At 42.5% G+C, this 22,437-nt stretch overlaps 1 protein-coding gene across 2 annotated transcripts in view; it reads left to right on the forward strand.

The window, feature by feature from the left end:
• DPP6 (dipeptidyl peptidase like 6) overlaps nucleotides 1-22,437 on the forward strand; it is a gene marked incomplete at its 5' end in the record, with an annotated part of 551,718 nt that overhangs the window by 524,528 nt on the left and 4,753 nt on the right. For both annotated transcript variants that reach the window (XM_082752737.1, XM_082752736.1), the window contains 7 exons: nucleotides 10,081-10,128; nucleotides 14,644-14,742; nucleotides 17,133-17,202; nucleotides 19,209-19,403; nucleotides 20,086-20,140; nucleotides 20,893-20,998; nucleotides 21,472-21,530. In XM_082752737.1, coding sequence (XP_082608863.1) covers nucleotides 10,081-10,128; nucleotides 14,644-14,742; nucleotides 17,133-17,202; nucleotides 19,209-19,403; nucleotides 20,086-20,140; nucleotides 20,893-20,998; nucleotides 21,472-21,530 — 632 coding nt within the window. The remainder of the gene's footprint in view (nucleotides 1-10,080; nucleotides 10,129-14,643; nucleotides 14,743-17,132; nucleotides 17,203-19,208; nucleotides 19,404-20,085; nucleotides 20,141-20,892; nucleotides 20,999-21,471; nucleotides 21,531-22,437) is intronic.

Genomic DNA, 22,437 nt, shown 5'->3' on the forward strand with positions numbered 1-22,437 from the left:
CACCCAGAGGTGGTCGGGCACTGGGACAGCCTGCCCAGGGCAGTGGGCACAGCACCGAGCTGCAGGAGTTCAAGAGCATTTGGACACCGCTCTCAGACACAGGCCCTATTTGTTTGTTTGTTTTTTTGGGTTGTCCTCTGGGGACCCAGGTGCTGGACTCGATGATCCTTGGGGGTCCCTTCCAACTCAGATATTCAATGAATCTATAAGTCTATGACTGATCTTTTAGGAAGAATGTGAACAGAGAAAAAGTGGATGCCTGTCAAAAATACAGGGGGAGTGCTTAGTTAATGTTGTTTTATGATAAAACACCTTGTTCTTTCTTTTGAAAGAAGAGCCAAAGTTCCTATTTAACCTCCCCAGGTAACCAACATTAAATGCACAGAAGGAAAATGCCTGTATATAATGCCCTCTGAAACTAAGTTATGTTGAAAGCCTGCTGCTTGGCAGTATTTGTGAAGCATGTGGGTTGACTGTCGACTAATAGTATCATAAAACTGCCCATCGTGGTAATGACAAAACATCTCCGAAGCACTTCTTGCTGAAATTCAAGTAAAAGCTTTCTAAGTGCTGAGGTCCTGCTAAGAGGGCCAGCACTTGGCATTTCAGGTGACCTTTGGCGAAGACTGTAATAAATGATGTCGTCGAGGTAGTCTAAAGAGACTTAATTAGATGCTGAAATAACTACTAGTGCTGAGACAGAAGTTTTATTAACTAAGTCAAGAGCCTATGGACAGAGAAGCACAGTAGGCACGTCCCGGTTTAAGCAGATATGGAAGGTTGATACTCAGATTTTACCAATGAGGTAGCACCAGCTGCCAGCACACTTCAGCATAGCCATGCTCTGCAGACCCCAGCCAAGACTGAGAGCCAGTTTTAGATATTTTCCATACTGCAGGTGCAATAAGCAAGAGCTGCCAGGCTCTGGGGAAGGTGGTTTCTACCTGCAGTCCTGACCGATTGTGCCTCTCTGTGCCCCATCTTGCCTTGCTGGGAAGCACAATGCTTTATAAAGCACCCTGTAGTAATTTTCATCTGGACCATTAACACTTAATGTCCACAAAGTCTGGAAGACAAAGTCAGTGCTGCTGCTGAAAGAGGCACCCCATCTTATGTCCACCTTTAGGGCTTTTCCCACTGATCTACCACCAGTGCCTCAATTCAGTATGGGTCCAGGATCCGATCTGAATGTAAATTTAATATTAATTAAATATATGTACCTATACATATTTTTTCTTCTGTGATCAGTTCTCGAAGCTGTTGTGCTCTTTTACTGGATGGTTGAACAAGCGTTTGTGATCATCCAAGGGAGTGGGAAATGCTGGAATGGGACCAAGTATCCAAGGAGGGTGGAAGCAGGCAACATTGGTTTAAATTGTTTATGGAAATACAGAGCAAGGATCTGGGAGTGTTTTGTGGCCATCAGATGAGTGCAGCTTGTTACTGCTGCACCCCAGAGTAGACTGCTATCTATGGTATCTATTATTCATGACCAAAGTATGGTTTTCATCTGCTGGCCCAGAGTTACCTCATTTTCCAGCACACTAAATGTTGTGATATGCATCAACAGAATGCTTTGCTACTTGCTGCCTTACCTGCAGCTCATGGAGGGTCAGATTTTCTGGACCATTTGAGGTGTCCTTGGCCTGATCTGGGGTATACGGTAAGGGGTGCAGAGCCATTGTTAGACACCCTGTGTTATGAAGGGCTGAATGTCGTGGTGTCTTTCTAGGTGGAGCAGGACAGGCAGCCTCCAGGAGTGCGCTATCCCTGTGCTGCTCCACACCCAAGGCTTCCTGGCCAAAATATCTGAAAACTGGAGGTAAATCTGAAGTGTATCTGACCACCATGATGTGACAACAGCCTCCAGGAGCTGCGAAGGACCCAACAGCATGAGTGTGGGTTTTCCACCCCACCAAAGGAGCCCTGCGGCTGTGGCTGATGCTCACAAATTGTGTCACGGGATGACCGTTATCTGCTGTGACCAGAGAGGTTTCCCATACAGGGATGATTGCAATGACGCTTGGCTTTTTGTATACCCAGTAGTGGGAGGCTGTAATTAGTGCTTCGAGGCAAACTGTGACCTCTTGGAACTTTTCCTGAGGGTTATGAAGCTTAAATTAGTTTCTGCTGTTTGAAAGCATGCACAGACTTAATCTGAGGGTCCCATTTATATTATAATTACTATATAATTCACATTTGCATTCACTTGACTTCCTTTCTTACTTAACAGCTAAGGTTGGCTCTCATGTCTCAGTGCCTTTGTGTGTAGTTCAGGGGTCAGAAGTCCCAGGGGTGAAGCACGGCTGGGGATGTTCTCCCTCGCTCGCATGCCTGTACGACTTTCAAAAAGCAGGCTGATAAGAAAAATCCCTTTTGCACAAGCAGAAGCTATCACAAGAGCTTTTTCTCCAGGAAAAGATAGGACGTTATTAGTAGTTTGGAATTTAAAGGAGAACTTATTTTCTGTTGGCTGTTAACAACATAGTTATTAAAGGAGTCTGAGATTAATTAAATAAAATGCTGGCTTTTCTACATGTTCCAGTCACATTGTCTTCCTTTTAGTAGACCATTCATTTATGCTATAATATTTTCTCGTATTATTATGTATCCTTAATGCTGTGTAAAGTATAGAAATACCCATAAATGGTGACATAGAGTAAGTGAAAAGAAATATGCATGAATAATTAACAAAAAAATATATATATATTAACTAAAAACACCTGTAATTTCCAATGCATGAAAAAAAATAAAAGGATTGTGGAATGAAAGTGAAACTCCTATGACCTTTAAAATTATTAAATTATTTTATTCTGCAAAGCATTACTCATTCCTTGCTTTTACCTGCTCTGTTCCTGTTTAGATTTTGACTCTTGCTTGTAAATATGAGCTGTCTGGCATTGCCCAGAAGCAGGTGATCCATCATCTGCTTACAGCCAGGGTTCCTGTCATTTGGTCACTCCATATGTACAAAATTTTATTTGAACTCCACTCGTAGGAGATAAATGACCATGACAACAGGCTTCCTCTCATGCTTCATATAATGAAGCTTCACAAATCAGGCAGTGGCCTCCTGCACGCTGAGACCAGGGTGCATGTGCGTTATTTCCAGCTATATGAGCGACCTTGGTTGAACTCATTATTCTGTAGTGGATAGTACAGATGTTACCATCCCGCAAGATCTAAGGCTTCCTCCAAGGAAAACTGCTTCTTTCACCTTGTTTGCCAGCTGGACCAGCTGTACGGTTTATTGCAGGCTTTTGTTTCCTGTTTGCATGACAGTTATTTAGTGCTTTATTAATGCAGTCAGTACATTAAGGATATATTAAAGCCTGAGAACTCATGAGACGAAAACAGCTTAATAACTAGGCAATGAGAAGCAATGTTATTTGTGTTTTCTTTTAAATAGCCAATATCAAGTGTCAATTATTACTTAACTAGCTAAGATACCATTATTTATTTGCAAGAAAATTTTACTTACAGGAAAGAATAAATTAAGGTTATCTAAATCAAATTATAATATATACAAAATCCACAAATACAAAATCAGCAATGAGGCTTTACTTTGTCAGTGTTCATGGGCTGTAAACAGCACTAAGAAGAGAATATTTTTTCTCGTGCTGTAATTACAAGGAGATATACTGTTCCTTTGAATTTGTCAACAAGAGGTTTATTAGAGGAGCTGGGAGGATCGACAGGGACTGCAAGGTTCTTTCTACCTTTCCACCACTCCACCAGGGATGCAGCTTTGGGTGATCTGGTGAGCACATGGCTGCACAGTCTCTCCATCTTGACAGCACTGCCATTTGTAATATTTTTTAATCACAGAACCACAGGACTATAGGAAAATTCAGATTGGAAGGGACCTTAGGAGGTCTCTAGTCCAACTTCCCGGTCAAAGCAGTGTCAGAAAAGAGGTCAGACCAGGTTGTTCAGGGATTTACCCAGTCTTGTCTTGAAAGTCTCCAAGAAAGTAGAGTGCACAACCTTCCTGGGCATCCTGAGGTATCCAGAGACTTTCCGAGGTAGGCAGGGAGTACAAACAACGGTCCTCTACATGTGATTTTTCTCTCAGGATTAACTTATATTAATCCTATAAGAAAGTTAAGTATATTTAAAACACAGGGTTTTAAAGGTTGAATCTTTGCTTTCATCTCTCTTCAAAGCTTGGAGAAGGCCTGAATTCAAATTGAATAGAAGGTTAAATTAATGAGGGATTCAATTAGAAAGTGCAGGAGGTAGGAAAGAAATTGGGAAAAAAAAAAAAAAAAAAAAAGGAAGAAAATTATGTATGGGGATTTCTCTGGTCAGATCCATTCTCTCAGCTGAAGGTCTGAACCAGCATACTGGAACAAAACACCATCGCCTTTGGGAATGACAGTGATCCCCATGTGAACTGGAGTGGTTGCTTCCTGGTATTTCCATCTTCAGGTAAGCACACTATCAGGTTTAGGAATACTGCAAGCAAATTCTCCTAACATTTTTATAGCTCCTTATTTTTACAGCAAATTCTTCTCTTTTTCACAGCTCATCTGGTCACTACAATGGATGAGTGTACTTGCAATGTTTCTTGAACCATGTAGGTTTTCCAAGTTCCTACTTGGAACCATACACATGTGTTGTTAATTTCTGTCTTTTGAAAAACCTGGCCACAAGGAAGGAAAAACTTTCACTCATCCCCCTGGATGTGATGCCTCATTGGATGATATTAATTAAGAGGGAGAGAATGAGGATTAGCTTGAGAACTGTAAGGGAAGGTTAAGGACTGGCTAAATGAAAAAAGGCAGTAGATTATGATGAAGAGAAACACAAGGCTAATTGGGGATCAGCAGCAGGGTTCATTAGGGGCTGGTCTTGGGAATGACCTTAGATTTTTCCATGACAGCCTGGGAACCCAAAGCTGGACTCAGCTAATGAAATTTGTGAAGGCGACAAAGCTGATAAGTATCGTTAGAAGGCAGAGAGAAACAGTGGAGAAGCCGTCTGTCTTGCAGGCCTAGAATGGGGAAATTAATAGCACAAAGAGCAAGATTAAGCACGCGGTGACAAAGGGCAAGAATTTGTCTTGTATGTTTGAAGCTCCAAAGAGCGGGTGGGTGTCTGGGCCTGCAGTGTTCACCACTGGGTGTCTGCAAACCGCCTACCAGCTGGGGCCACGGAGAAGGAAAATGCGATTTTGGCATGGATCAGGCAAGCAATTTTCCGTAGAATCAGGCAAATGGCCCTTTTGCTGTATAAGGACTAGTTAAGACATCCTCTACAGTGGGGGATAGAGTCCCGGTCATTTGTGTTTAGGAAGGATGAACTGAGAGTGAAACGCTCTTGCAATAAAGGATAAGAGGAAAAGAGAATTTGTCTTACAAAAAGGAGCTAAAACAATCTCGTTTACCTAGCTGGATAAGGGCTCTGGGGAGACATGACTGTTCTGACTGCAGAGGGAACACTCATGGTTAGTAGAAAACAGCTTTTTGGCACAAAACCAAAAAGGTCTAAATTGAAGTGACAGCCAGCAGAGTTTGAATTAAGAGGGCAGCTTCTCTTGGAAGAGTGAGGCACCAGTAGCAATTGCCTTGGGGAAAATATATTTAGAGGGCATTTGTCAATATTTTTATAACACACTATTGCCTGAAGAAGCAAGATTTCTCAGAGCTGGAGGTCTCCCGTCCCTCTGTCTTCCAATGACTACAGGAGAGACACTGGGCTGGAGCTGCTTAGTGTCCTTCCAGCTTCCCACACTGCTATTTGCAGGTGCCTCAAAATCCTAGGGAACAGACCCTGGTCCTGACCACACTTACTCACTCGAGCAATCTTTTGAAGAACTCATCAGAGCTATTTTGTGCAATGTAATTAACCTCTTGCTCACTTGCCCTCTAGACACAGCTAACTGAAGCCATCTCAGCACAAGCAGCTTTATTTCTGCTCTATGCAAAGCAAGCATGAAATCTATTACCAGTAAGAGACGGGGCAGACATGAGCGGTACCATCAAGGCGGCTTGTGCAGTTCTGCGTGTTGCCTGACAACTAGACAGTATTGATTATTTTACAAGACAAGTTACATTCGAGGAAGTAAAGATTAGATTAAAAAATTAAATGCCTTGGGGAGGGTGAATAGCAGCACAAATCTGTTTGATGTTTGTGTCAACAAGGTTGCCAAAGCAAACAGCACGAACATCTGTCTGTAGCGCCAACTGGAAAATATTGTAAATGGGAAAATATTTTAATTATAAGCAGTGGCTCACAGAACTTCCCATGTCTTTATTTATTAGGATGATATTATCACCCCAACATATGAACTTTATGCAGCGCATATAAATAATTCATGGATTAGCAAATAAAGAGATCTGGAATCTGTACACAGAGATGGCTGTTGCCAATTATCTCACTTGTGCAGAGCCAGACCCTCTCAGCTCCCATCGCTTGCAGCTGCTCTTTTAAATCATTCATCAGTGCTTAAGAGATACGCTGGTGGCACTGGCAGAGAGTATTTGAATTTTCATTGTTTACACACTGTGAATTTAGCTTCTGGTTTGAAATTATCTGCCACATTGAAGCCTTTGAGAATATGAATGAAGAGAATAAGACAATTCCTCTTTTTTCCCGTTTTTTAACACATACAGTTTTGATTCCCCTTTTTTTTTTTTTTTTCAGTTTTACGTAATATTCTTTTTATAATGACTGCTTCCTTTGTGAAGTTGTAGCTGATATAATTCACTGTGTTGTTTAACCCATGAAAATATCAGAAATATTTTGGGATACTCTCTTACAAGAGTTACAGAAATAATGTCTTGTGAATATTTTCTATATGACCTTCAGTTTTTATTCTAGAAATCTACGCCTTGCTACCTAAATATCTACAGAGCTGCTTATTTCTAATAATGTTCAAGCAGAACCCTCTTGAAAATAATAGTGAAAACTGTTTAAAAATTGATGCTAAGCTGTGGGCAATGCTTTTTCTTGTAAAATTACAGAAGCACTGGCTTTGTGTGCACTTTGGGAAAGCAGGTAGTACCTCCTTGATGATACATTTGCCCTTGTCACTACAGTTCTATGGCTTAATTTACTTCAAGCATGGATAATGAGAGTAACATTTTTAAAGGCAAAGACTTTATGATAGAGACAAATTTTTAGCTATGCTAGTTGAAAACTGAAAATTCCCATGAGGAGACTTTTACACAGCATTACTGACTCTGCATATGGGGAGGTATAGGTTATGTCTGTTCACACAGAAGCTCTCCCATCGACAGTGTTGGTCCTTTCTCTTAGGGTAAGAATAAAGCAGCAGTGTTAAGGTGGCCATTGAGCTGCTGGAGCAGGTTGGTGCAAAGCTGGAGATGAGGTGGTGGAAACACCCACGTGCCATGGAGAGGGAGGATGGGGACAGAGCCCCTAGAGCACCAAGAAGCAAGGGACAAAGAAAGCACCACCAAGTTCCCAAGGAGAAGTGGGCACAAACACTCATCAGAAGTGCTGGATGAAGGACCAGAAGCAGCAGGATGTGCCAGGGCTCAGGAGTCCCCATCAGGATGGTTTGGAAGGGCTCAGAAGAGAGGAACAGTGGTGCAGGAGGTGGCCTCACACCACTTCTGTCAGCTGCGAGCCTCCCATCGACCAGACAAGGTTCCACTCTCGGATCTGCAAATGAGAGTGGATGGCACTTACCAGATGGCATGTGTAATGGGACTGTCACACCGTTACAGGTTTTAAAAATAAAGTACGGGAGGCAGCTAATGAATATACACTTTCTAATTTCAAGAGTTCTGTGCTTTCCCTGTCAGGTGTTAGGCACTCAACATGCATGTGTTATAAGACTCTTGGTGTTTGTGCATCAAAAGGCACAGTATGGCAAGTAACTAGGATAGTTTAGTTTAAAAATTGGCATTGAAATTAGGAGTTTACATCATTCCAAAAAAAAAATAAAATTCTCGATGACCTTCAACCTCCACACAAGGCTAAACTGACACAAACCTGATGATTACACTCTACATTTGTCTGTATCATTTTTCCTCATTTGTTGAAAAATAAAAACTGAGCAACTCTAAAGTCTACTTTTTCAAGGATATTTATGTATATTTAAAAATATTTTGATTTGATATTTATATTGTTTCAAAATGAATATCTTTGTGTGGAACCTCACTTGAAAATATTAATCTTAGGAGATGACAGTGAGGTAGTGAGAGACTAACTAAACACAATATATAATACATGGAGTTTTCTAAACGGCACACTGGCTTTTTTCTTTATTTATTATTTTCTAACAGCTTTCCCGGTGCTAACAAGAAAAAAAAAGAAATTAGAAAATAAAAGAATTATATCATTATATTTCTCTCTTTATTCCTTTCTTTTTATTAGGCATTCTTGTGTTAATTAAAGGACTGCGGTAGCTCTGATGAAGACATTTGGGAGGTTTCCTTTCATTTTCAGTGATGATTTTATCATGCCCATGATGAATTGTTTATTAGGTTTGTTATATTTCCAGCAGGCTTGTTTCTGGGACTGCAGAGAAAAAGCAGGGCAGATTGATATATAAATATGGTCAACATATCAATGTATATCAGCAGTAGAAAGGTAAATTTAGCTAAATCTTGGCGATTAAAGCACTCAGTGTTTCTCTCTGTGATTTATACTGACTTGGCTGCAGTTGTAAGAAGGTGAGGTAAATACAAGAATCTGATTGTTGCTGAAGAAAATTCACAATGGCTAGAAACCAAAGTCAGGGCTGGAATCCCAATGAGTATCAGGCCCCTTTAAACTGTCTTAATTTTGAAGTATAGAAAAGGCCTTTTCTTTTTGATATTCAGCCCAGTCCAGCTGCAGGGTCCCCAGATCACCAGAATGCCAGAGCCCCAAGAAAGTCAGAACCACCATTTCCAACAACCTTTTCCCCAGGAGCCGTTGTATAGCCAGCTCCAGATTCTGCCCTCCCTCATCACAAAGCCAGACTGACCCCAAAATGCTGACAGGAGGTACAAGAGGAGCCCTACCACTAGGATGCACAGTGGCAGATGTCCCAGGTGTTGGCATCTGCTGGGTGTAGGGATGAGTTTCCCACCATGTGCCAGTCAGTCCCATACAGCTCAGCCTTTGCATCATGTTTTTGGGAGAAGGAAAGGAAAACCAGATAACCACTATCTCTGAGGTTATCATCGTGATCATTGAGGTGTGCCTTCCACCTTCCTGAGCCGTACAAACCTGTTGGAAAAGCTATGAGCAGGCATGATAGTAACCTGAGAGTAGCTGTTCAGGGTCAGACCAAAGCTCCTTTTGGCCCGACGTGCTGTCTTTAAGAGCAACTGGCAGTTGACTGTTGGAAAAATAAATAAATAAATAAATAAATAAATAAAAGCTGAGCAGAGCAGCTACAAAATTAACTTAATCTCAGCTATCATCCCATTTGTCTAACAGTCAGCCACTTGATGACTTTCTGAATTGGAATTTGAATCCAGACTACTGTGCTAAAGACTATAGCATCATACAGCAGTCTGTGCTAAAGACCACAGCATCCTAGAATCTGTCGCATCCCATGACAATGAATTCTGTTGTTCATCCGTGTGCATTGCATAGTAATGATAATCCTCTTTTTATCATACTAACTGATTTCAGTACCCAAATGCTGCATTTTTCAGACAGCATATGTGGTCTTTTTCAGTGTAAGAGCCAAACTGGTGTTTAATTCATTAAAAAAAAAAAAAAAAAAAAAAAGCTTACAAAATGGCAACAGTTATCCGTGGCATATAAAATGTAAATGCTTTGTGCTGTGATGTTTGTGTGTCATTAGAATAATTTAAAAAGCAAGTGATTTAATTGTGTTTGTGCTAATTATAATGTTTACAAATTAGGGAAAGATGCATTTAGTGGTCCGTTGGGAAAGGGCTTTGAAACCTCACATGTCTTCAAGTCTACAGCACTGTCATTTATTCATGGAATCTTTCTAATACCTGGGTGATTTGGTTTTTAGATTACTCTTGCATGGAAAGCAATTCTCGGGAGGCTTCAGCTGCGTGGAATTCAAAACCGGGTTCACGTGGGGATGTGTGCACGTCAGTAGTTATTTAACTGTGCTGTTTTCTTCTTCTTTTCAAGGTCCCCGGGTTCCGATGGTGACTGTTCACAACACAACCGACACACAGAGTAAGAATGGGCTTGTGTCTTGTATTTTTCAGAGAAAGGTAGCCAGGCAGGACACTGAGGCATAGCTGCTCTTTGGTAAATTTGCATCGGGGGGAGCCTGGACTCTGCCTAAATGTAAGTCTTCTGCAAGTCAGAGGCAGCCAGACCCTAGTTTCAAGCTGTGGACTCTCTCAGGCCCCTGGCTGCAATTTAAATTGTCCATTTGGATTCCCGTGGGTATAGGTGTGTGTCTCTGAAAAGCTTCTGTAGAAAAAAAAAGTTGTTCTTAAAATATTAGAACCACAACATCTTGCTGTTATGCATAAAAGGGTGGTGATTTGTGAATGTCATTTGTTATCAGCTTTCTCAAAAAATGTACACTCCAGGTCTCTCTCTTCTTTTTGTCAGTCTCACATTTTTTCTTTCATGTTCTCCCCAAAATAAAGAAATATTTAGTTCAATCTCTGATTTTGAAAAGCCACCCTGATATGAATTACCAGGTTGAGGGAAAGAACGAGCAGGAGTGTGAGCCCCTCAATTTGTAGTACCCCTGCCAGTTTTCCTTTCTGATCATGGGTGTTGTGGCATTTATTTGGACATACTTTTTTTATGCTCGTGATTCTCACCTATACCAGCGTGAAGATGGATTTATTCCAAATACAGGTTTCTACCCCAAAATCTTTGTACGGTCTTTTGCCAGACTTACTGGGACTCCCCGCAAAACCCAGAGAGCCACGAAGGTGCTGGGGCTCCTCCTTCTTGCCTGTACCAATTCAAATTAACCAGAAAGATCTGTTTTTACCCAAAATCAGCATAGCAGGGACATCCAGCTAGTCAGGTCTCTCATGACCCTCAGAGACTTCATAGCAGGAGGTGGGACTGAGTCTCACCTGAAACCACCATTTGTCTGCCCCTCTCATTTTGGTAGGAAACTCTTTCCTGTCATTTTAATGTAGCATTTAGCTCAGCATTAACCTGCAATTAAGGCCTTTGGGCATTGCTGTGATAGAAATAATAAGTAACAGCTTTATTCTAGCTGCTCGGTATGTGGCCGTATCTGTTTATCAGGTATCAGTTTAGCTTAGCTGGATTTACAGCAACACCCTGCTGCTGTATCTGCAAAGGAGCAGAGCAAGCCAGGGAATTTCACCCCCAAACTAAATGTTTTCTGTGAAATGCTGAGCTGATTCATTCCCATTGAAGGTGAAAAGAAAGAATCCTCTGACACCAGGACATGTAGGGAAAAAAAAGCATGAGCTCCACCTGCTTTACACAGTTTCTGTGCATGACATTATTGCTTCTTTTCTCAATTCCTGTTGGCAACATCCATTTCAAGCCCTTACTACACCTAGAAAAGTTTGGCTTGTAAACAGGATATGTAGAGTCCAATCCCAAATTCTAATTGATTTTTTTTTTAATCAATTTTAAAATCAGATTTGCAGCATACTGTATTCTTGCTGTTCAAATAGAAATACTCAATAGTGTTCCATGTAGTGTCAACAGCGTCTGACGCAGTTAAGGAGATGTTTTGCACATTTAACTTTAATTTGTTCAAACTGAAGTGTTCCTTTGCAAAGAATGGCATGCACAAAAATTAGCAGCGTCCTGGAACGAGTCAGGTTAAAGCAGTATCTTGCTGGACCATCCTGTAGGGGAGGCAACAGGTATCTATTCTGCCCAAGCAAAGTAGTGAAGGACCATGGCTTAAGCTATCTGCTGTTACCTTATTTATCGGGTGACAGGGATCTATTTCCTTGTGCCTCAGTTTCCCCTCTGGTCTGCAATTTTAAGGGTCAAAGTGCCTTGACAAAGCTGAGTGTGGTGCCAGGGCTTGTTCGTGTTATTGCTGCTGGTGGGAGTGGGGCAGGGGACAGCTCAGAGTACCCCTGTACCCAGAGCCCACCAGGAAAAAGAACCAGAACAGAGGCAGAGCCAATTGTGGAGGGATTATTATTATTATTATCACAGTTTTGTTCCCTTCTTAAACTACTTCTGCTATAAATAGCAAAAATTGGCATGTACAGTTGTTCTAGTCAACAAAAATACAAAAATTGCTTTTTTAAGTAACACTGAGAGCAAATTGCAAACTCCTAATGTTTTAATCTCTACGCGGGTGGCTGTTCATATCTCAGTCTCTGTACAGGGACGTAGCAGCAGGATTTCTGAGCTCTGTCTTGCAACCACGCAAGCTCCTTGCTAATGACTGACTCACTACCTCTGACGCAACCTTCGTGCCTTGTGGGCCATTCAGAAGTCATTCATCCAATACTGCTTGGCCATCGATAATTTTTTCTTTTTATTTTTTTTTTCTGTCAGAGGATGCAGGCAATTATTTTCAGGATAGGGGGACCTTCCAAGTAAGCTTCTTTATTGTAAAGTAGACTTTCTAGTTTGTTGCTATCTGTACAAACCAAGATCAGTGGGACTGAAAGGCTGACTAATGCCATACCCATCATTCCTGAATCTGGGTTCTTACAGGAGCTAATTCCATCCACACAGGTCCAAAACATGCAGTCCCTAATGCTGCCATGTCTTCCTCCTCTCCACCCATTTTTGTATTTTTTCCCCTTAAACACAACAATTTTACAATAGATGTGGAGATGCCTCACAATAACAGCATGTAGAAGACAGTGCTCTCATGAACTCTGTCACAGGCTTCTGTATAACTTTACAAATGGGTGAAAAAATGATGGATACTGTAAAAAAAAAAAAAAAAAGAGAGAGAATGAAAGACTGGAAAAAGTAACATAAGGCACACTGAGACTAGTTTTATTTTGACAGATATATTTGTGTGGTATTTATTACATAGAGAGCTCAGTCTAGTCATGCACAGAACGCAACCCCTGCTGAAATTCATGATTTTCTGCATATAATTAGCATTTCTCTTGCTTCCTTTTTTTTTTTTTTCACCTCATTCTTTTGCTTTTGAATAAAGGGCAACTGACAGTTGCATGTTACTGGCTTTGCTTATTTAATGTGAGCCCATTACCCTATACAGGGAGTTTGCCTCTGTATTCTGCAATAATCTGATAATAGTGAGTTGCACTGAATATTATAGTGTGCTTACATTTAATTAAGCAATGACCATTTGTACTCCACAGACTCAAGCTCCCTGTGGTCCTCAAGCAGAAAAGAAAGTCCTTTAGGAGATATGCCAATCTTTTATTTCCTCCACAGTCTTCCTGGCTTTCTGAGGATGCAATTATATGAACAAATAAAACGGCTTGACTAAATTCCCTTACGTGGCAGGCCCCTTTCTGCTGATAAAGCTACTTGTGTGTGCCGTAATTAAATGAGAATCTTAATATTTAACTAAACGTAATAGGCTGTTGCTCTGGCACTTTTGTGGGGGTTGTGATTTCAATAGGGATGAGCCAGGCTTTTCAGAAGCAGGGTGAATAGGCAGGGAACCGATTGACTCTTGCTGAAAGACGTGGAAAACGTGCTAATGGGAAGGGCAGTTTTTTGTGGTGTGCCTGCCTTTTTAGCAGAGATGGGCAATGAGAGCATGTTTATCGCATACCCTGGGTATTATTGGAAGAGTTAGGATTACACATCTATTTGTTGGTGTGTTTCTAAGGGGAAGCTAGAATGAAACACGTAATTTGGTGTGAAGCCCTCCTTGGGTTCACACTGCAGAAACAATGCTCTGGACCCCCCTGGTTCAAACCCAGCCCTGCAAGGGGCTCCCAGGACCAGGATCCAAAGCCAGGATCATCCCATGCCTGAATCCATCCCCATGGGGCCCAGAGCCTCATCTTCACCGGGAGATGTTTCCCACCACCTAGGACTTACAGCCTGAAATGTGTCCACAAGGTGGGCCCTTTCCTTGCCAAATGAGAAGGACTTGTTCTATCTGTTCCTGGAGGTGGCTGCTGTTGCTAGAAGATGCTCAGAGGGTATAGCATGTGGCCAAGGTATGGGTGATAAAGGTTAAGTCTTGGGAAGAAGGAAGGAACTCCTTACTTCAGTCCCAGAGAGTCCTTGGATAAGAGACACAAGCAAAACAAACAATTGTTGAAACATAGCCTGAAAACCAAGACTGCTCCCAAACCCAAAGTTGCAATATTTTATGGTCTCTCACCCCTCATCTCTGCCCATCGCTTTCCTTCCCCTGCACTTGCTCATGCATAGCACCACAACCTTGTCCTGAAGCACTCTAAGGTCTCCTCCCTTTACCCATTTATTGTGTCTATCCTGGCCACAGACTTGAGTACCTCTACCTTTGACCTCTAGATTTACATGGCAGGTAGATATCGCTCTGTAACCCTAGCTCAACACAGGTGGTCACATTCTCATCTGCTATAAATCCACTTAATGTCACTGATTTCAAGGAATACAGTTTTTTTCCATTCCATAATCTGGAATAGATTTCAAAGACTTTGCTAAATTAGATGTTTGTGAGGAGGATATAACTAGTAAGAAATTTTCCATTAGGAAAGTTGTGTTACAATTACTAAGGTGGCTATAAAATGCCAGCATGCATTTTCATAAACAATGCTGGAAGTTTTTGTGATCTTGTCCTTCTTCTTTCAGAAATTTTTGAGCTGGAGGTAAATGAAAATGTGCAGCTGACAGTAAATGACAGGCAAATGCCTAAAGTAGAATACATGGAAATCAAGATAGATGATTACAGTAAGTAGCATTTTTCCTCTTCCTTATTTTTTCTTTTTCTTTTTAACTACTATTGCTGTGAAATGATACAGTCATCTTGCCCAGACTGGCAGGAGGAAAAATTACTTTGGCTCTCAATAAACTCACACAGTTTGCAAAGCACTCTCTTAGGAGGTGCTACATAAGGAAGTTATTACTGAGACAGGATTTGATGAGAATGCAGCTGAAGAAAGGCAAAATAATGGGGTTGGGTGGTGGTTTTTTTTTTTTCCTTTTCTTTAAAAGTTTTCTTTATAGAGGAAAATCCACTCTGGGAAATGACACGGTGTGGTGCCCCCATTGTTCAGGGCGTTCGCCTTAGCTGGACTGGTTTATTATTTAAGATGAGTGTGAAGTGGAATTACTGTATGTGCTTGCTGGCTACAGCTGTGACTGCCTTTCAGTATACAATACTGAACTGCAGTGAATGAACATGACTGCCTGTCGAAGTCATTCAGGAGTCTTTGAGAAAGCTATATCATTTGATAGGGTTGAAAAAAAAAAATCAGCTTTACAACAAAAGCCAAGAGAGATTTCATCTGGAGTAGAGAAGGCAGAAACTCGGAGCAGTTTATATCAGCAGCTGGTGCATTGTTTGTTCCATTTGTATAACTATTCCCCATGTATCTGTATGCCAAAGAGGACAAAGGGAAGGAAAACCTACTGGCAAACAGGCAAAGCATAAGCATTTTCTGCCTATAACTGCACCTTAAGCAACCTAAAAACTATCTGCTCTATCTGTAAGCACATACCCTGTGTGGAAAATCCACATAGTCAAGGTTGTGCAAAGGCTCCCCAAAATCCCAGTTTGTGTGTCTGGTGGTAGCTCTAAAAACATACAGCTAAGGAACCTGGGTTCATATTTCCCATGCCAAAAATCAGCACACCTCTCAGACAGGGTGCAATGAAAGGAAGGCAGCGAGGCGTGACTGATGGTCACGATACTAATTTTGACCATTACCAGGTGTTATAAAAGTGTGGAACAAAGGCTGAGAAGCAGTTACCATTTGAAAAAGATAATAATGACTCCAAAAATGTTCTGCTTGCCACACTGGCATTAGGAACACAAACCCAGTGCATAAAATAACGAGAGCAGACGCACTTCCAGGCTTTATGGGCAGAAGGAGGTGGAGGAGCCTGTTGAAAGGTGATGCCTATCCCATCCGTAAGCCAACTCGTACTGATAGTGGCAGCTGATGATGAATGACTCCGACTGATGCTAAATTTCTTACCTGCGGGTATCATTGAAGCTGGATTCTGCTCATTTAACCAAATATGCATGTGTGTATAATAAATAAATACTAGCAGGCTGTAGCAGCATGGCTGCTCTCATGTCCGCCCCGTGTTTTCACAGCCGTGGGCTGATCAGCCTTGGGAACGCTGCCTGTGGCACTTATTTATATTTAAAGTCAAGCGATGGCCTTTTTGGCTGTCCCTGGGCCATTGATCCAATTTGCAGCCCATTAGCATTCAGATGGAATAACTAATTAGTCGGAGTGTCAGACAATGATTGCAAAGCAAACCACTTAAACCACGCGGCTAATCTGTGTATTAATCTATTGAAAATGCTCCTAATACCGATTTAATTGCTGGGCCTTTGCTAATCTGGATTGTAGTTAACATTTTAAAAATAAATGTGCTCTCGTTAATGTGGAAAGCATTCGTAAGGGAGCGTGTTCAGCTGTCAATAAGAGGCCGTCAAAAGCAGTTAAAAGAAGCTTTGGTGAGTGTCACCATGCCACACAGACCTCGGGCGTCTCCCACTATTGTTGGTTGGTTCAGGACCAGCCCAGCTATCCAGGCTCCAGCACCTTTACCTCCTGTTTCATAGCATAGTTCAGCCTCCTAAAAACTAGGATTAAAATACATGTTTCTTTACGTGTCTTCACACCACTACAGAAAATAATAATAATAATAAATATATATATATAAATCCTATTCTCTCCCCCACCCGCCGCACTTAATTGGATCTTAAACTATCATCTTCCTTGCCTATTTCCCCCCTCCTCTGCTGCCCTGAAATATTGATTCCTGGCTGTGTCACTCATCCAGCTGCCAAAAAGGAAAATTATAGCTATTGCCAGATGTTAATTGAATGCTGTAAAAGTGATGCATGACTGAGCAGCACACTCTCTACTCTCGATTTACATTTCTTGTCACCTCGGCTACTATAATATGAGTCTTTTCATTGACAACATCTGTGCTCCGAAGGTGTTATTTACCAGCGCGTCTGATGAAATGCCGTTTTGTTCCTGTTCATAAGCAGCCAAAACACCAGAAATATGTATTATCGTTATGTCAGCTTTCCTACACTTAAAGGCATGCTGTCATTTGTTGTTGTTTTTTTTGTTGTTGTTGTTTTTTTTGCCTAGAATTGCCAATGCAGATCCTAAAGCCAGCAACCTTTTCAGACACAGCGCACTATCCCTTGCTTTTGGTTGTGTAAGTTTTTGCTCTTCTTTTGTTTCTGTTCACATTATTAGGGCAGCGTGGAAGCTTCAAACATGACCAGAGCCCTTTAAGATATGTTTTGTACAGTGAGTGCCAGCCTGTTTAGCACCTTAGTCCATCACATTGGTCCCTACCCAGTGCCTCACGTCAGAGTTGGGCAAAGTTGGACGCAGGATCCTTCTCTCCTGTGTTTGGGCCAAGGGTTTCTGTTCCCTGGAAGGTGCCCTAATCAAATCCTACAGAGCACATTATAGGATTTTGTGCAGCTGATGCACATACACTCACCATTCAACTATTTTGGTGGCAGAAAGGGGAGGGAGGAGGAATAAAAGAATAAAACCATGAACTTTCTGTCCTGGTGCATGGGCACTCAGCTGGTTAGGTGGATGCACCTCCCTCCGGCTGAGCAGCCTGTTAAGTGCAAGGCTGCAGCACCTGCTTCGAGAAGGGTTGGGAGAGCTCGACTGGGGCCAGCAGGAGATCTAGCACCAGGGATCTGATCCAGGAGAAGCTCTGCCCTGATTCTTTCCCTCCATGTTTAATAAAAGGATTTCAGTAAACAGCTCCAGCTTCTTCCCATCCACAGCAGGAGCTAGGTCTCCCAGGACACAAGGAGGAGCATCCTGCTTTCCTCCATGGTGCCTTTGAAGACCTCCACGATTTTAGCATTTATATTAGGCAGGTAGGATTTCCTCCTGGCAGGCATAGCAGATGGGTACCTCTTTATGCAACATTTAGCAATAATACTATGCAGAACTGAGGGTTTTATGGCAATTTGGAAAGAAACCCCAGGTGGCAATTGACTGACCTTGGAGGAACTTCCCTGGCCCGCTGCATCCCACTGCATCTCTCACTCCCTGCCAGGGGACACCCTGCAGCAGAGAAGCCCCATGTAGGAGGGAAAGCATCAGATAAATGCCTGAACAGCACCCTGTGCTTCCCTCGATGAAGGACAAAACCACCGCAATAAGCACGTCGTTACATCACAGAATTACTGCAGAGAAAATGTACTTCATTATACAAGTGCTTGAGGAAGATTGGTACTCATCAAGCTAACAGCACTTGATTAGGCTGCCTCTGAAGCTGGATGCGCGCGGGTCTCGCCTGAATAAATGCAGATTACTGAAGTCACATGAACATTAAAAACCTGCAACAGCTTGTCTGATGTCCCCAAGAACCCCCCAAAAAGGACACGAAGTGTGTGGGAGCGCCAACAGCTCTACAGTAATTGCAGTCCTAAGATATTACTTCTTATCATCATCATCTCTTGTTTTTTCCTGAGCTCTCTGGCTGAAGTGGGGTCAATATCTCTTGAGGCAGTTCCCTTGTGCAGGGACAGGCTCTGAGCAGAAGGGTGAGGAGGGAGTCTTGCCCACATATTCCCCTTACCCACCGATCTGGGGGCAACCTGGGCATTTTTTACCACTTGTAGAAGTGCTCTTACCCTCTGCACTTGCCTCAATAAATGGATATGTGAGTGACAGCCCCATCTACAGCTACTCTTGAGGAACCCACAGGAGAGGGAAGGGCTGAGCTGGGTGAATGGGGTCAGGAAATGAAACCCAAACACTTGCCCATGAAGGAAAGGAGAACTGATGTCTGCAGGCTTCATCCAAGACATTTTGGCAGTGCCCCAAGCCAGGCTGCTCACATCAAACCCCCACCAGAAACACCCCATCATTGGGCACGGTAGAGAAATACCTAAATCAGAGCTGCAAACAGGGAAAACTCCAGAGCATCACTGTCCTGGATCACTCACAGGAGTCTTGCCCAGTTAGTGGTGTACTTATTCAGGGTGTTCGAAGTTCAGAACTCCCCCCCACAGCCTCTACCCCAGCCTCAAGCCCCAGCCCACCCCACCAGCCTCCTGCGCCTCGCCATCGCAGAGGCTGCTCTCCCCTTCCCCAGTCCTGCACTGCCCAACCCCGCGAGCCCACGGGAAGAGCTTTTGCTCCTCAGAGCTCTGCCCCTTTGCTTAATGCCTGTCTGTGTTTCAGGGACGGGACGCCCGGCAGCCAGATCGTGACGGAGAGGTTCGAGGTGACGTGGGAGAGCGTGATGGTCAGCTCGCACAACGCCATCGTGCTCAAGTTCGACGGCCGTGGGAGTGGCTTCCAAGGCACTAAGCTCTTGCACGAGGTTAAGAGGAGGCTGGGCCTTTTGGAAGAGAAGGACCAGCTGGAAGCTGTCCGGTGAATGACGCTGCTCTTGAAGAACTTAATTTGTAGCTAGCAATTAACCCAAGGCTCCCATTAGTCCCACTTCCATCAGTGACCAAGCAGTGGCACATGGGAGAGGGAGCCCATTCCAGCATTGCAGACAGGGGAGAACAACCCTTAAAGAGCTAAATTAGAGCACACTTATCTGCATCACATGCTCGAAGCCCATTTATTTTTAGCTCTGTACAGTCACAAGTAAGCTGGAATATCAACTCATGGATTAATTTTCTGGGCTGGCAGTTGGAAAAAAAAAATAATCTTTAAACCTTCACACTTTTTATAACATTAAAAAAAAAAATACTGCAAAACTCTAAATGGTGAGTCCTGTCATATTTTTAGATATACTCTGAGCATAATCATGTTAAGAACACTACCAGCATAGTGTAACAGCAGCAGTTTTATTATGGCTTTCAGAAGTAGGGCAGGTTATTTGTTGCCATTGCTCGGTCAAATCCAGCACAACAGGTCATAAGATTAAATCGAACTGAGGCTCGCATGGGAGCAGCGTGCAGCAGCAGGAATTTACACTGTCTGCACCATTTTTTTTCTGAGGCCACCCCAAGTTCAAGCCAATAAAAATCTTTAAATCACTACTTTTGCCGTATCTAAGGGAAAACTGTTTTTAACTCGTAGTTTCTCATCTCTTATATTCTAGGACAATGCTGAAGGAGCATTATATTGACAAAATGCGAGTTGGTGTGTTTGGGAAGGTAACATTTTCCTGTTGTTCCTCTACGCTCTTTGGGTTGGCTGATGTGGTTAAGCAGCTGAGCTAAACCCTGATTTATTGAACATGTCAGAAGTGACTTTTTGTTATTATTATTTATTTTTGAGAAAGACTGCTTCTTGCCCAGAGAAGCTGATTATGAAAGCTGTCATTTATGAATACATATCAATGTATTCATCAACTTTTTTGTTGTTTTTGGTTTGTTTGTTTTTTAAATTAACTTATAAGTGCATAAAACTACTGTTTGCCAGAAAAACAGTCAGATAATTAATTATTTTTTTTTCCCCTTGCAAGCTTTCATTTCATTTTCATCTCATCCCTTAAGGCCTCTGGGAGTGTGGGCAGATCTAGATTGTGTTGTACAAATGTACAACAACAATATTGATTTCTGAGGCTGATTCGCGCCCCAGAGTGTGCCCGGCTGGGAAACAGCAATTGCAAAGTACACACGATTTGAAATGAGAATGGGACTGTGAGTAGAAATTGTTTATTGTGGGAGATACAGGCTTGGAGTGGGTGACGAGAGCTGCACATACAGCGGCATCTCTGCAGGGAATTATTAACAGACACCAAAATTGTGATGTCCACTTTAGATAACGAAATGCTGAGAGGACGTTTTGGAGAAGTAATGTATCTGAGCAGACCTACAGTCAGGACGTGGATTGAAAAGAAGCACACAGGCCTCCTGACTTCAGTCTCCTGACTGCTGATGTCCCTGCCCTGTTTGTGTTCCAGGACTACGGCGGCTACCTGAGCACTTACATGCTTCCAGCTGGGGAAGAGAACCAAGTCTTTGCCTGCGGAGCTGCTCTTTCCCCACTGACAGACTTCAAATTATACGGTAAGCACCATCCCAGAGCCCTTCTCCAACCGCTAATGATGTGCCCACCCTACCCTTGCCCAGTTACCTTCTCTTTCTTTCCCAAGATCCTACCTATTTTTTGCACTGTGTGTCTCCTTAGGACTAGCTGTAAAGCTATAAACCCTTTAAACTCTCCAACTGCTGTCACCAACCTCTACCTGTGCCTTGTACAGTCTCCTCCTTGCCTCACCCATCCATTTGTGTGAGCTCCTCCTTGCCATCTATGGGAGCTGCCCACCCACCCTGTGTTCTCTCTACCCATTAATTCCCCATGCACACAGTGCTCCCTTCTCCCAGAGACAATTCCCCCTGCACTTTTAGAAATATGTCCCATGTCATTAAAGCTATGCCATAAATTAAATGCTTTATTAGCATCTGCAGCGTTTGACTCAGGAGCACCAGCATCTTGGTGCACCAGTGACTGACAGGTGTTTTCTTTATTTCTTTTCAAGCTTCAGCATTTTCTGAAAGATACTTGGGCTTGCACGGGATTGATAACAGAGCATATGAGGTAACTGCATGGACAATACATTTCCCTGAGAAAACGTGAACGGGGTTTTAACTCTTCCTCCTGTTCTGTGGAGGGAGCATGGATGCGCACTGGACTCACTAGTAAAACTTCCTTTATTTAAAAGGCAGAGAGGTATCATTAAGCCCGGTTACTGCTTTTGTTGTCTTGCTAGTAATAATGGATACATTTTTTATTGATTAACCTTCATGTCCACCTGTCTCAATTGGGTAAATATAGATATTCCAGTCTTCCTGATTGAAAGAACTGAGCCTGAGTAACTCGGATGTGCCCAAATGGCCACAATGTCACAACCTCCATTCAAGTTCATCCCAATGGTTTTCACAATTTGATTCTTGCTGAAGTGTAATTTTAGACCCATTTTCTTAAGGAGAAGTCATAGAGCCTCCTGCATACCTCACCGGAGGCTTTTTGCTGGTAATCCAGATGCTGAATTCATTGTCTCACACTTTGCACTGGTGATCTTCAGATCATGGTAAATTCTTTTTTGTTCTTTTAGAAATTTGAAGGCAGGTAAGGAGCAGTGAAAGCAAGTGAAAATATTACAGAAATGAGAAATTTGAATTGCCACTTGCTCTTTGTGCATCGAGAAGTTGGCCTTAGCTAATAATGGTATTTTGGGTTGACTTGAGATAACTGCTAGGAACAGCCCCTGAGCACTTCGCAGAACACTGCACTGCCCCAGCCATGGCCCCTAACTGATTCACTTCTGGATGCTGCAGTTGTACCATGAATTGCTTAGGGAGAAAGAACTGTTCCTATCCCATAGACCTGACATGAACTTTATGAAGGCCACATAAGTCCAGACCAAGGGAGCAGAAAGCAAGGAGCCATATGGAGGGAGAACAAAGCACCAGATATGGTCATACACAGTAAAAAAAACTTAAAT

This window comes from Aythya marila (genome assembly GCF_965140915.1).
Source record: "Aythya marila genome assembly, chromosome: 2".
Taxonomy (NCBI): domain Eukaryota; kingdom Metazoa; phylum Chordata; class Aves; order Anseriformes; family Anatidae; genus Aythya; species Aythya marila.